Source organism: Hyaena hyaena, unplaced genomic scaffold (assembly GCF_003009895.1).
Source record: "Hyaena hyaena isolate Hyena2069 unplaced genomic scaffold, ASM300989v1 scaffold_345, whole genome shotgun sequence".
Lineage (NCBI taxonomy): Eukaryota > Metazoa > Chordata > Mammalia > Carnivora > Hyaenidae > Hyaena > Hyaena hyaena.
In genome coordinates, this window is record NW_024080976.1 from 819,561 (window position 1) to 834,104 (window position 14,544).

A 14,544-nucleotide genomic window follows, 5' to 3' on the forward strand; every position below is an offset into this window, starting at 1 on the left:
TAGTTGGCTAAGTGTCTGACTCTTGATTTTCATCTCAGGTCATGATCTCACGGTTCCTGGGTTCTAGCCTCACATCAGGCTCTGCACTGACAGTGTGGAGACTGCTTGAGATTCTCTGTCTCTTTCTTAAAAATAAATAAATAAACACTAAAAAAATAAAACATAGGATTTATAGAAGTTTTAAAACTATCCTGCAGACTCAGGTTCATAATTAGTCTGTGGCTCTCAAACCAGGTTATACCTTCCCCTTCAGGCATCTGGGATCATGCAGGGGATGGTCTAGTTGTCACAATGTTGGGAGAGGTCAGCTGGGGTGTGCTGCTGGCATTCAGTGCCTTGCATCAGCAATGTTAAGTGTTCTGATTTATCTGGGCCATGTACCCAGGACAGTCCCATAACAATAAAGAACTGTACTGCTGAAAATGACAAGTGATCCCACTTAGAAGCAGTTAAATATCATGAGCATAGTTTATTATGGCAAATTTTATAATAAACACAAGGATTTTTATTTGCTATATAATAATACACCTTATATACTATAACACATAATCATTACATTATTTGGGAGCATTTAGCTTAAACAAGATCTGTGAAATCTTCAATGTTTATTATATACTTAATTATCTATTATTCTTTACTGTCCTTTTCCTTGTTCCTGAAATAAAAAAGCTGATGGAGAGTGTACCTCAGTCATATAAATGTGGCCCACAACTAACACATAATTTTCAACCTCAAAATGGACCATTTTATGGTTGTCTCTCATAAATTACCTTGAAAGACTAAAGGACTTTCTGTAACTGAAGTTCCCAATCACAATCCCCATCCTGAAGGCCTCATAAAATAGGAGATGTCACCACACACTGAGACCAAGACCCATCACTCCAGCTCTGACCATCTATACGTGGCAGGAGGGGAGGCTTCTATGCAAATGCCTAGGCACTGGATAAATTATAACACCCTTTTAATGCTTCTCTAAGTTCTCAAGAAGGGAAGAAAAATTAAGTCCTCGAGCTAACAACGAGAACAACAACAACACACACACACACATACATGCAACTGAACACTGAGAGGTAAGCAAATATGTTAGCAGGGGCTACCCTGAAGTCAAACACTATGGGAATTAATCTTAGTACATATAGGGCTTAGGACACATACCAAAGGGGCAAGTGTCCATACCCCTCACTTAAAGCTGGGAACCTAGAAGAGGTATTCTCTTAGTGAAATGGTGGGCTCCAATGAAAACCTTGTTGGAAGGGCGCCTGGGTGGCTTAGTTGGTTAAGAGTCCGACTTCGGCTCAGGTCATGATCTCGCGGTCCGTGGGTTCAAGCCCTGCATCGGGCTCTGTGCTGACAGCTCAGAGCCTGGAGCCTGTTTCAGATTCTGTGTTTCCCTCTCTCTCTGCTCCTCCCCAGCTTGTGTTCTGTCTCTTGCTGTCTCAAAAATAAATTAACGTTAAAAAAAATTAATAAAAGAAAAAAAGAAAACCTTGTTGGAAAAAAGTAACAAGGAAGCTTCTGCATGCCAGGTGGGGAAAAAAGGATTCTTATTAATGATACTACTATTACTACTAGTAATCATTTCCTTTGACAATATACCAAGGCCTACTCTCGAGGAAGCCTGGAATTCAAAATAACATTATTCATGCAGTTGGGGGAAACCCCATGTGAAAAATTACTGTGCCAAGTTTGAGAACATTCACAGAACATTTCTGAAGAAAGGCATCCTCTGCCCAGTACCCAAGGGGCACCACATACGTTATGTTAACCAAGACAATTCAATAGGGAAAGATCAATCTTTTTAATAAACAGTGCTGGGACAAGGGGATATCCATATGCAAAGGATGAAGTTGGATGCCACCTCATACCATATGTAAAAATTAATGCAAAATAGCTTGTAGACTTAAATGTAAAAGCTTAAACTACCCTTCTTAGAAGAAAACAAAGGAAGAGAACTTAATGACCTTGAGGTAGTGGTTTCTTAGACATGGCACCAAACAGTAACAAAAGTACAAAAAGTTAAACATCATCAAAACTAAAAATGTTTGTGCTACAAATAATTCCATCAAGAAAGTAAACCACCATACTACCCCCAAAAAAGTAAAAATCCAGGGGGCACCAGGCTGGCTTAGTCAGTAGAGTATATAACTCTTGATCTCAGGGTTGTGGGTTCAAGCTGCATGTTGGGAATACAGATTACTTAAAAAAAAAAAAAAAGTAAAAGAAAGTAAAAATCCAAAATCTTACAACTGATAAGGACTTCTTTCCAGTATATATGAAGGAGTCTTATAATTCAACAATAAAAAAAAAAAACCCAAACAATTAAAAACTAAGCAAAGAATTCAAGTGGTGATTTCTCCAAAGAAGATATACAGATGGCCAACAAGCATATGAAAAGATGTTCAAGGGGTGCCTGGGTGGCTCAGTCAGTTAAGCGTCCGACTTTGGCTCAGGTCATGATCTCACAGTTCGTGGGTTCGTGCCCTGCATCAGGCTCTGTGCTGACAGCTAGCTCAGAGCCTGTCTTCGGATTCTGTATCTCCCTCTCTCTCTGACCCTTCGTTGCTTGTGTTGTCTCTCTCTCTCTCTCTCTCAAAATTAAATAAAACAAAAAAAAATTAAAAAAATAAAAGATGTTCAATACCACTAATAATTAGGGAAATGCAAATCAAAACAATAAGATGCCACTTCATGTCCTTCAGGATGGCTATTACCAAAAAGACAAAATAACACATTGGCAGGGATGTAAAATGGGGCAGCCACTTTGTAAAATAGTTTTGGCAGTTTTCCAAAATGTTAAACATAGAATTAAGTAGGTATAGAGAAATGAAAACGTTATGTCCACCCCAAAATCCTCGTATACACCAATATTCACAGGAGCATTATTCATGATAGCCAAAAAGCAGAAATAACCCAAATGTCCATAGACTGATGAACTGAAGAATAAAATGTGATACATACATATCTATGGAATACTATTTGGTATAAAATGAAGTACTGATAAATGCTACACCATGGATGAAGCTGAAGCCTGAAAATATACTACATGAAAAAAGCCAGACACAAAAGAGCAAATAATGTAAAATTCTACTCATAGGAAATATCTCAAATAGGCAAATCCATAGAGACAGAAAGTAAATTCGCAGTTGCCAGTGGATGAGGAGGAGTGATTGAGAGAGACTAATGAAAATGGGATTTCTCTTGGGGGTAATAAAAATGTTCTAAAATGGATTGTGCTAATGGTTGTAGAACTCTATAAAAACACTAAAAACCACAGAACTTTACACTTATACGGGTGAATTTCCTTGTACAAAATTATATATACAATAAAGCTGTTAAAAATTTATTGAGGACCTCAATAAAAAACTTTAAGTTGATTTATTTATTGAGAGAGAGCAAGAGAAGGGGAAGAGGGGCAGAGAAAGAGGGAGAGAGAGAATCCTTAGCAGACTCTGTGCTGACAGCAAGGCTCGATCCAATGAACCGCAAGATCATGACCTGAGCTGACACCAAGATCGGATGCTTAACCAACTGAGCCACCCAGGTGCCCCTCAAAGAACTTCTGTTAATGCTGAGTATATTTATCAATAATTACCATGTTAGAAATTAAAAGTGAGAGGGGCACCTGGGTGGCTCAGTTGGTTGAGCGTCTGACTTCAGCTCAGGTCATGATCTCACAGTCTGTGGGTTCGAGCCCCTCGTAGGGCTCTGTGCTGACAGCTCAGAGCCTGGAGCCTGTTTCAAATTCTGTGTCTCCCTCTCTCTCTGCCCCTCTCCTGCTCATGCTCTGTCTCTCTTGCTCACAAAAATAAATAAAACATTTTTAAAAATTTAGAAATTAAAAGTGAGAAATTTAAAAATATGAATTTATTAATTTATTTAAATAACCAATAATAAACCTCTTACATGTTAACAAAGTAATATACATTTATGAAAAATAACTCTTGTCAAAAAAACTTAATAGCTTTGTTTTACATTTTTGCATCCTCTTGAATGACTGACTGAATAAAAGACACTTGGATTTTCACATCTACTTCTGCACTCAGTCTGTTGGGATAAAATATCATACAGCTTCTAGGAAACTCCATTGTACACTCATTGGAGAATATGAGTGAGAAAGGCAGATAACATGTTAGTATTATCTCCTGAGAAGATGTCAAAGTCTTCCTGGACCATGCTCGGAGAACTGCTAATCTAGTGCTATACAATTTAACATGAATGATCTGAAAATACATGGTATTGAATTAAAAGAATCTGGTAAAAAATACAGAGTATGATAATTTCACAAATATTTGAAAACAGAAAACTCAACAGTATATTGCTTAGTATGCATTCATATATGGTAAAACTAGTATAAAAATCAAAGGACTGATAAACACAAAACTGAAGGCAATATTACCATTGGCAGGAACAGTAATGCCATGTGGGAAGGAATATGATCTGGGAAGGGAATGTGGGATGCTTAAATGGTACATTAATCTAGGTAATGAGTACATCAATACTTTATTATTATTTTTAAAGTTTATTTATTTTGAGAGAGAGAGAGAGGGAGAGAGGGAGAGAATGTGCATGTGCAGGTGGGGGAGGGGCAGAGAGAGGGGGAGAGAGAGGATCCCAAGCAGCCTCTGTGCTAACAGGGCTCAAACCCACAAGCTGGGAGACCACAACCTGAGCCAAAGTTGGACGCTTAATTGATTGAGCTACCCAGGCACCACAATACTTTATTTTTTACACCATACACATATTCTAGACATGTTTTTGTATATATTCTTTGGTAGTATGAAATATTTAAAATATTTATTTATTTTTATGATTTTTAAAGAGGTAACATTTAAAAATAAAGGAAACCACCTAAATTAATGGAAAAGATCAAAGTTATCTCATCTTTGGCCCCACTCAACCAGGGTTCTGATAAAGGGGGCTCTCATATTTCTTGTAAGACAATATATTTCTGCTCCAGGGAGCAGAGTGCTCTAGTGAGAGCTGTGTGTCCATATGTCTACACTGTTGGAGAAGAGAGAGCCACTAAGGGAAGTGGAACACCATCACTCATCCCTGGAATCGAGGAAATGGGGCTCAGTGAGACAGGGAAGTTTCAGGATAAAGAACACAAATGTTCACATGATTTGAAAGGAAGAGAACTTATTTCAAGGATAGAGGAAATTTCAGCTTACCTGCGCCATGGCTTTCAGAACTACCTCAGCTGCTCTGATTTCTTTAGGTTCTTCTCTTGGACAAGTGCAGAGTCCTGAAAAAGCAGAGTAGGGGGGAAAAAAGGGAAATCTCTCATAACTGAGCTTGCCTGAGCACTCCTAAATAGATGACTTTAACACAACTGTACTTGCAATGTCCCTACTCTGCTTCCCTTGCCCTCCCCCTTGTCCCACCACACAACACTAATATCAAGAACTACAGAGTTAACAAAACCCAGCCCCTCCCTAAACTCCAGGGAAACTAAAAGATGGATTCAAAGAAGATATGCTCAAGCATTCACATAGAATCCAACTACCTCAGCAGGAGGGATTCCAGCCTGAACAGTCCCCCACCTTGCTGATGCTAATCTGTACCCTATATGGGGATTAGTTGGCTTCCACCTGTTCCAAGCTGATCTTCCTCTGGAGTTACTGCAAGGAGGGCCAAGACTCAGACTTGCTTACTTTATCCTATAAAGATGAGGACAGTACCCACAGGCTACAAACATAGCATACCTGTGCAGCTCAAACCTTAAGAAAAAGATATCTCTAAACTAAGTCTCCCAGGTTCTCTGGGCTCAATGGGGCAAAACCTCTTGGTTATTTCTTTGGCTCTACTTCCTCCTTCTAAGTCTAGAAAGAAACACCACCAGAGGCCTCATCGAAGACACCAGCCCTGGCTGGACTCATCAGACAGGAGCAAGAAAATCATAGTAAACAAGTATCTTACAAGCACACCTGCTTATGCAGAGTATTGACCTGAATAGGAGCTCAATTTATAGAAGCCTCTTGGGCCACTACTCCTAATTTTCCATCTAAGCCTTCCCTACTGCTTTCCTGCAGAATATCACCTCTGGTATTTGCTAAGGCTGGAATTCTGTGGAAAATGGGCTGTACCTCAAAGTAATGAGAACTCAGGTTTTTTTTTTTTTTAATTTATTTATTTAGAGAGAGAGAGAGAGAGAGCACATGCACAAGTGAGCAAAGGGGAGGGACAGAGAGACAGGAAGAGAGAATCTCAAGCAGGTTCTGAGCTGTCAGCACAGAGCTGGATGTGGGGCTCAATTTCGCAAACTGTGAGATCATGACCTGCACTGAGATCAAGAGTTGGACACTTAACCAAATGAACCACCCAGGTGCCCTGAGAACTCAGGGGTTTTAAGGAAGATAGGACTCGTTCTAATCAGAGGTGCAAGAAGCTTCCCATGGTTTGTCGGTGGGTGGGTGAGAAGAATTTGAGAATTTACTCAATGGCAGTTGTGTCAAGGAAAATATCCTATAAGTCGTAGAATATGAACTAGGACTTCAAAATCAGAGAATTTTAATAGGCAGAAAAGGTACAAAAGAGTATTCTGATCTATGAAGAAAAGTGACAAAAACAGTGGACCAAAAAAATATATATATTTGGGGAGCAGAGAATAATTTGGAATGACTTGGATAGTTTGGGGAAAGGTCTAGACCAGTGCTGTTCACCAAATCTTTCTGCAATGATGGAAATCTTCACATCTGTACTGTCAATAATTTGGCATTAGCCACATACACTAAGCATGTTAAAAGTGCCTAGTAGGATTAAGGAACTGAATTTTTTTTTCTAAATTTTAAATTATATTTAAATTTAATTAGTTTCAGAATCTAGAGGAAGTTTATGCTGGAGATGACATCAGGGGTTGGAAAATGAAGGCTAATGAATGAAATAAAATAACAATGAGGACAAAGACCAGGAATAATCATCACTTTGAATGGCACTGCCATGCTGTCTGGAGGAGAAGGGTCCAATGACTACTAACTAAATATATAAATGTTTGTTTTTTACCCATTAATGAGTGGGAGGCCATTGAAGAATTTAAAGAGGGAAGTGATAGGGCCAATATGGCCAGAATATTTTATTGGAGAGGAATAAAACTGGAGTCATAGAGATCAACTGAAAGGTGCTTATACTTTTGCAAGCAAACAAAGAACCTGAGGAAGGATAATGGCAGTGGAGATCAGGAGGAAGGGTATAATTTCAAGGTGTACAGAGGTAAAATCAACACGCACTGGCATCTGATTAGATATGGAGATTGAGAAAGAGGAGCCAATTTTTTTTCAGATTTACTGAGCTCCTACCTCAATTGGCATGGTTCTAGGTATGAGGAAGATAATAAATCCAGTCCCTGTCCCAGTGGATCTCACATTCTAATGGAAAGAGACAATAACAAATATTGATATACTGACATTGATAACTGTCTATATGTCAGGTGGCCAAAGTTCTATGTAAAAAAGTTAAGAAGCGTAAGAGGATAAGGAGCTCTGGGGAAATGGAAGGTGGCCTGAGAAGGCTTTTCATTGAGAAGGTGATATGTAAGAGCAGACTGAATGGAGTGATAAATGCAGGTATCTAAGAGTATAGGGAACTACTATAGGGAACTGCAAAGGCCTCAAGGCAGGAGCAGATTTTCTTTAATAAAGGAGACTAGGGTGTCTGAAATGTAGTGTGCAAGAGAAAGGTCAGAAGCTCATTTGGGTGAGAAAGGTGACTGGAAGCTGGATCACAAGGGGCTTGTGGGCCACTAAGAACTTTGCTTTTTACTCTTGAATAAGACAGGAAGCCACTCAAGTTTTAAGACAAGGAATGGCATACTCTGATTTACATTTAAAAGGATCATGCAAAGAAGGTGAACTAAGAAGACAAGGGAAGGGAAGCAGGGAGACCAGTGAGAAGGTAGGTAACTGCAATAATCCAGGCAAGGGGTGAGGGTGGCTTGCAATTAGGGATGGTGATGGGGGGAGTGATGAGACCTGATCAGACAAGAGAGTCTCTGAAGGTAGAGCTGATGGAATTTGTTGATTTTAGGTACAAAAGAAAAGGAAAACAAAGAAAAGGGGAAAAAAAAAAAGCCACGATGATGTTAAGGTGTTTGGCTTGAGGAAATGGAAGTATGAAGCTGTCATTTTTTAACATAAAGAACCCTGAGAGGAGCAGGTTTGAATAAACCAATTATGAGTTCTCTTTTAGACTCTAATACTTGAGATTATTATTACGTATCACAGACACATGGGCTGTAGCCATGTAAACTTCCAACAAGGCAATGTTAGCAGAACTTGACTGTGTATGTTCTCTGATGAAGCGATTCCACAGCTGAGACTATCCAAAAGATGTGTGTGGGCTACAGAGACACTCTTGACATTGGAAACAACTTCGAAAAGAATTTAAAAAGGAGGACAGGTTAAATAAATTACAGTATATCCACACAATGGGAACACTGTTGCCATAAAATGAACACATTTATTTGTAGATGTTAAGATGTTAAACAATCTTGGGCAAAAAAGGTAGTTAATGGATATTGTATGTGTAGTGTAATCCTACTTTTATAGGAAAAATATACATATGTTCTATATATGCATGTGTGTGTGCAGAAGAGGGACTGACAGGATTTTCAATTATGTTTTTACAACATTAGTCTCTGTGTGTATAATTACAGGGGGAATCTGTTTTTTCCTATATTTTCAAGTTTTCCCTTAAGCATATGATTTATAATCATAAATAATTTATACCTTCCTCTTATAATTTAGGGGGTGAATTATAAAGGGAAATATGAATGGAATGATTCATGAGTGACAGTGCGGTGTTTTGGGGAACTTGCATGCTAAAGGAGCTTGATTTTCTCTATAGTTCTAGAGCCTTTGAGGGGCTTGTTCTCAAACAAAAACTTAAAGCTCCCAACTGCCCAGAGAAGTGAGCTTTCATATGAAAGCCATCCATTTTTGTTAGTGTCCTCACTCACCTGTGCACACACCTCTTGTCAACCCTTAATCCAGGGATATCCTCCTTGCTCCAAAAAGAAATCACATTTAATTTACAGAAGCAACTTCCTAAACACACAAAAAGAAATGAGTCTTAGCCAGTGTGGCAAATGTTAACCGAATTACTACTATTTCACCATTATCTGGTTTTCCTCTCCTTTTGCGCACATAGATGACATGTTCCAGTACCTTGCGGTTAGGCAAGGCCATAAGCTGGTTTTGGCCTATGGAATCTGAGCTGAGGTGATGGGAGGCACTGGCAAGACTGCATAATTCTCCAATCTTTCTATTCCCTGATGTGTGGCCAAGAGGACCATGTGTTTCAGATGGTATAGCTATAGATTGGTGGAGTCTGCTTTGGTCTGGGACTCTGCCTACACAGACTGCACAGGGGACATGTAGCATGATCAAATTAATAAAAAGCTATTCTGTAAGCCATTATGATTTGGGGGTTGTTTGCTACCACAGCATAACAGCCTGTCCTAACTAATACATGAATTCAGTTATACTCCAATTATATAAAAATTCAGACTCTGGCCTGTGGTCAGTGGGAGAAAGAACACTTTCTTAAAGTGCCAGAAGAGGGACGCCTGGGTGGCTCAGTTGGTTAATTGTATGACTTTGGCTCAGGTCGTGATCTCACAGTTCATGGGTTTAAGCCCCTTATCGGGTTCTGTGCTGACAGCCCAGGTCCTGGAGCCTGCTTCAGATTCTGTTTCCCCATCTCTCTGCCCCTCCCATGCTCACATTCTGTCACTCTCTCCCTCTCTCAAAAATAAACAAACATTAGAAAAAAAAAGTCAGAGGAAACTTCAGAAATAACAGAGCAGAGCTGTTAATATCCAACTTCATACACCTCAAAGGGATTTTTCACAAACACACAATGTGAAAGACAAGGCCCCAAAGAGGTAGATTATGAGTTATAGGATAAGTTGATCTTGACCTAGCAAAACCATGCTTCTCCAGATCCTACCATCAAATCTTTGTACAATTCTTCTGGGCAAAGTTTAGCCATCTATATACCACTTGGTAAAGCTTGAAACTACATCTCTAGATTTTCTCTATCTAAATTGACAGATATTCTTATTCTTTAGAGGCCAGTGGACCTGGGAGAAGTTGCCAGATCATAAGAATTAGACATATAGAGGTATTTCCACCTTAACATTAGTAATCTATTCGTTAAAAGCAATCATTCTGCACAAGAACTCTAACTAGAGACTTTTCCCCACTATTTAAAATGTGAAAAACATAATGCATTGCATTTTAACACAAAGCACCCAAACAATTTCCCAAAACATAATTGAACACAACAAAATATCTACATATAATAAAATTGTATTAGATTGAAATTTTCTTAAAACATTACTTCTTGATCACAAATTATTAACACCAGTTGCTCTGAGTGCCATGACCATCTGCATATCCCTTTTAACACACCAATATATATACCTGTCAAAATATTTGCATGATTGATGTTTTATTAATTATATATATTTTTTATGTTTATTTTTAAGACAGAGAGAGAGAGAGAGAGAGAATGAGTAGGGGAGGGGCAGAGAGAGGGAGACACAGAATCCAAAGCAGGCTCCAGGCTCTGAGCTGTCAGCACAGACAGCAGGCCTTGAACCCATGAACCGCGGGATCATGACCTGAGCCAAAGTCAAATGCCCAACTGACTGAGACACACAGGCGCCCCCTTGTATTTTAAATGATGCATTGAATTTTATTGATGTAAACATACATTTCCCCAGTATAAACATCAACCAAAAATCATTACAATGAGATATATACATTCTCAGGCAATATTTAGTTTTCTGAGTTAGATAAAAGCAGGGAGCTTAATGGGGCGCCTGGGTGGCTTAGTCGGTTGAGCGTCTGACTTTCGCTCGGGTCATGATCTCGCGGTTCGTGGGTTCGAGCCCCGCGTCGGGCTCTGTGCTGACTGCCAGCTCAGAGCCTGGAGCCTGTTTCAGTCTGTGACTCCCTCTCTCTCTGACCCTCCCCTGCTCACGCTGTCTCTCTCTCTCTCTCCTAGAAAAAAATAAAAAACATTAAAAAAAAAAAAAGCAGGGAGCTTAAATAAATGAAAGATTTCTATAAAACAGTAATTCTAAGTACTACAAATTTAGTAGTAATATAATAGTTAATAACATAAAAATGTTGCAGATATGGTTAAATAAAAAGAAAAAAAACAGGTTACAAAACAGCAGGGTATCATGTGGTCCTAGCTGTAAAACACACAAATACATCAATACAGACAAATTACATGAAAAATGTCTAGGAAGTTTTATCCTTAAAGATTATTTTGGTTATTTCAGGCTGTGATCTTCAATGTTCTTCGTTTTCCTAAAGTGTATTTTTTTTCAATAATTACATATTAATTTTTAAATTATTTTTAAGTTCTGTTGAACATAAGCTATTCCTAAGTAGCAGATGAAAAAGAAAATACTTACTTTTTTTACGCAATCTTCCCTTGAACATAAAATAATAGCTTAGGATATTCTAAAAACAGTTGTATTTTCATAGAATGGCTTTTGTTTTTGTTTCGTCAGCTCCCAGTAGTTGCAAACTTCTTGATTTGGTAACTATATTCATGTGTGCTGTAGTCCTGCCTGCAACAGAATGAAAAGTCATTAGTATATCATGTATCTACATTATGTGTAACAGTGCATAACAGTGCTTCCTTTCAGCTCTTCTTGCCAGATGCGTCTATTATGCTTCCGCACCTGCCCCACTGTTCTCTAAAGAGTTACAAACTTCTCTTGCCCCATTGGTCATACTTTGGATTCCAGATCATTAGAATGAAAACTGCAAGTCTTTGAGTGCCTGGGTGGCTCAGTCAGTGAAGCATCTGACTCAGGCCATGATCTCATGGCTTGTGGGTTTGAGCCCCACATCCGGCTCTGCAACGACACAACAAAGAGCTTGTTTTAGATCCTCTCTCTCCCTCTCTCTCTGCCCTTCCCCTGCTCACTCAAATTTCTCTATCTCAAAATAATAAACATACATTTAAAAAATTAAAATAAAAAACCGCATGTCTTCTATAGGATTCAAGAAAACTAATATCCAGAGCTCTTATGAGATCAGTTTGACTTACACATGGTATGACATTGACTGTTCTGGTCACACAAGGTATCTCCCTCTTATGAATTCTCACAGCATTACTATCAGGGTAAGCTAGTGCCCTTTATCATCCTTTATTTTGAATATCTGTGTACTACTTTTGTCTCACCTATTATATTATTTGCACTTTAAAAGTAAATAGAGACTATAACTTTTATTTTTCCTCTTAAGTAATCTCCACACCCAATATGGGGCTCAAACCCACAGTCCTGAGATCAAGAGTCGAACGTTCCACCAACTAAGCCAATCAGGCACACAGAGACCATGACTTAAAAAAATTCTCTTTAGTAGGCAATAAAATGAAAAAATTAGGGTTATTTTGATAATGAAATACTAATATTTATTCGCTTTTGAGAGATAGAGTTCAAGTGGGGAGGAGGGGAGAGAGGGAGACACAGAATCCAAAGCAGGCTCCAGGCTCTGAGCTGTCAGCACAGGACCAGATGTGGGGCTTAAACTCACAGACTGCTAGATCATGACCTAAGCTGAAGCCGGACGTGTAACTGACTGAGCCACTCAGGTACCCCATATAATGAAATACTACATAGTGATTATAAAATACAACATTACCATGTAATGTATTATTAAATAAGGCAAGTTACAGAACTTATATACAAGTGATACCCCTCTATAAAATCCCACAGAAAAATATTTGAAGTATATCCCCCAAAATAGTAAAAATATTTATTTCTGGATGAAGGAAGTTTTACCAAGTTTAGTTTCTATTTTTACATTAACCTTATATTTTTCATAAGAAAAATTGTTTCCATTTAAAAATAAATAACCAGGGACACCTGGGTGGCTCAGTTGGTTAAGCATCAGACACTTGATTTTGGCTCAGGTCATGATCTCACAGTTTTGAGACTGAGCCCTGCATCAGGTCCCCTGCATTGGGCCCTGGCTTTGAGCTCCAGCACTGGGCATAGAGCCCACTTAAGATTCTTCCTCTCTCTCTCTCCCTCCACTCTTCCCCGTGTGTGTGTGTGTGTGTGTGTGTGTCTCAAAAAACAAAAAAACAAAAACACCCAACCCCCCAAAAACCCACCAAACCAAACCAAAAATAAATATTGTTGTAGCTAGTATTTCTTTTCCTGGCAGTAGAAAAATTAGGAAAATTGAGACAATGTCTATGACATGAATGAAATCAAGAAAGGAAATTAGTGTGATTGAAACCAATAACAACTAAAAGCTCTTCAACAGTATTTTATTTTATTTTTATTTTTTTTAATGTTTTATTTTATTTCTAGGAGAGAGAGAGACAGTGTGAGCAGGGGAGGGTCAGAGAGAGAGAGAGAGACACAGAATCTGAAGCAGGCTCCAGGCTCTGAGCTGGCAGTCAGCACAGAGCCCGACGCGGGGCTCGAACCCACGAATCACGAGATCATGACCTAAGCGAAAGTCGGACGCTTAACCGACTAAGCCACCCAGGCGCCCCTCTTCAACAGTATTTTAAATGTTGATTCATATTTCTTGGTACATTGGTATAGCTTCCTTATCAGAAATATTTTTTTAAATTTTTTTTTTTAATTATTTCTAGGAGAGAGAGAGAGACAGTGTGAGCAGGGGAGGGTCAGAGAGAGAGGGAGTCACAGACTGAAACAGACTCCAGGCTCTGAGCTGGCTGTCAGCACAGAGCCCGACGCGGGGCTCGAACCCACGAACCGTGAGATCATGACCCAAGCAAAAGTCGGACGCTTAACCGACTAAGCCGCCCAGGCGCCCCCTTATCAGAAATATTTTGTGATTGACCAACTTTCAAGAAAGTTCAAATTAAATAAAACAGCATATATAAAGTAGAAAGAATGGTGTCAGACACACAGTAAGCTTCTTCTCCAAACACTAATTATAAGATTTTTGGGTAGGATCTTTGCAAAACCTGAGCACTTTTTATTTTTATTTTATTTTATTTTTTTTTACAAATAGTTTATTGTCAAATTAGTTTCCACATAATCAAAACCTGAGCACTTTTTAATTTATCATTTTGTTTATGACATCCTTTTCATTTTTCTGATTAAAGCTTTGTAAACATTTTTTATTAGCTGGGTGAATATAATAGATGATGGAACATTCCTCTTCTCTTTCCCTACTATTGGGTACATATTTGGGATATCTCAAAGGCTATTATCAGGTATTATGATCCTTAGTTTTAAATTTTCAGGGGTCATGAATTTCTTTGAAAATCTTATGGGATATAGCACCTGGGTGGTTCAGTTGGTTGAGCGTCCAATTCTTGATTATGGCTCAGGTCATGATCCCAGGGTTGAGGGATTAAGCCCCTCATTGGGTTCTGTGCTGAGTGTGGAGCCTGCCTAACACTTCTCTCTTCCCCACCAGAATTGGGTTGTCCACTCCCAATTCATGTGTTGAAGTCCTAACTCCTAATGTCACTGTATTTGAAGACAGGGCCATTGCGGAAGAGACACGGGAGTGAGCTTGTTTTCTCTCTCTC

At 38.9% G+C, this 14,544-nt stretch overlaps 1 protein-coding gene across 3 annotated transcripts in view; it reads right to left on the reverse strand.

The window, feature by feature from the left end:
• ZNF565 (zinc finger protein 565) overlaps positions 1-14,544 on the reverse strand; it is a 35,495-nt gene that overhangs the window by 11,912 nt on the left and 9,039 nt on the right. For 2 of the 3 annotated variants that reach the window (XM_039249616.1, XM_039249615.1), the window contains exons 2-4: positions 11,426-11,584; positions 8,954-9,041; positions 5,172-5,245 (exon numbers count right to left, since the gene is read on the reverse strand). Coding sequence is in view for 2 of the 3 variants with exons in the window: in XM_039249615.1 (XP_039105546.1) it covers positions 5,172-5,180 (9 nt within the window). In the remaining variant the exon portion in view is untranslated. The remainder of the gene's footprint in view (positions 1-5,171; positions 5,246-8,953; positions 9,042-11,425; positions 11,585-14,544) is intronic. The other variant, XM_039249613.1, reaches the window with a different exon arrangement.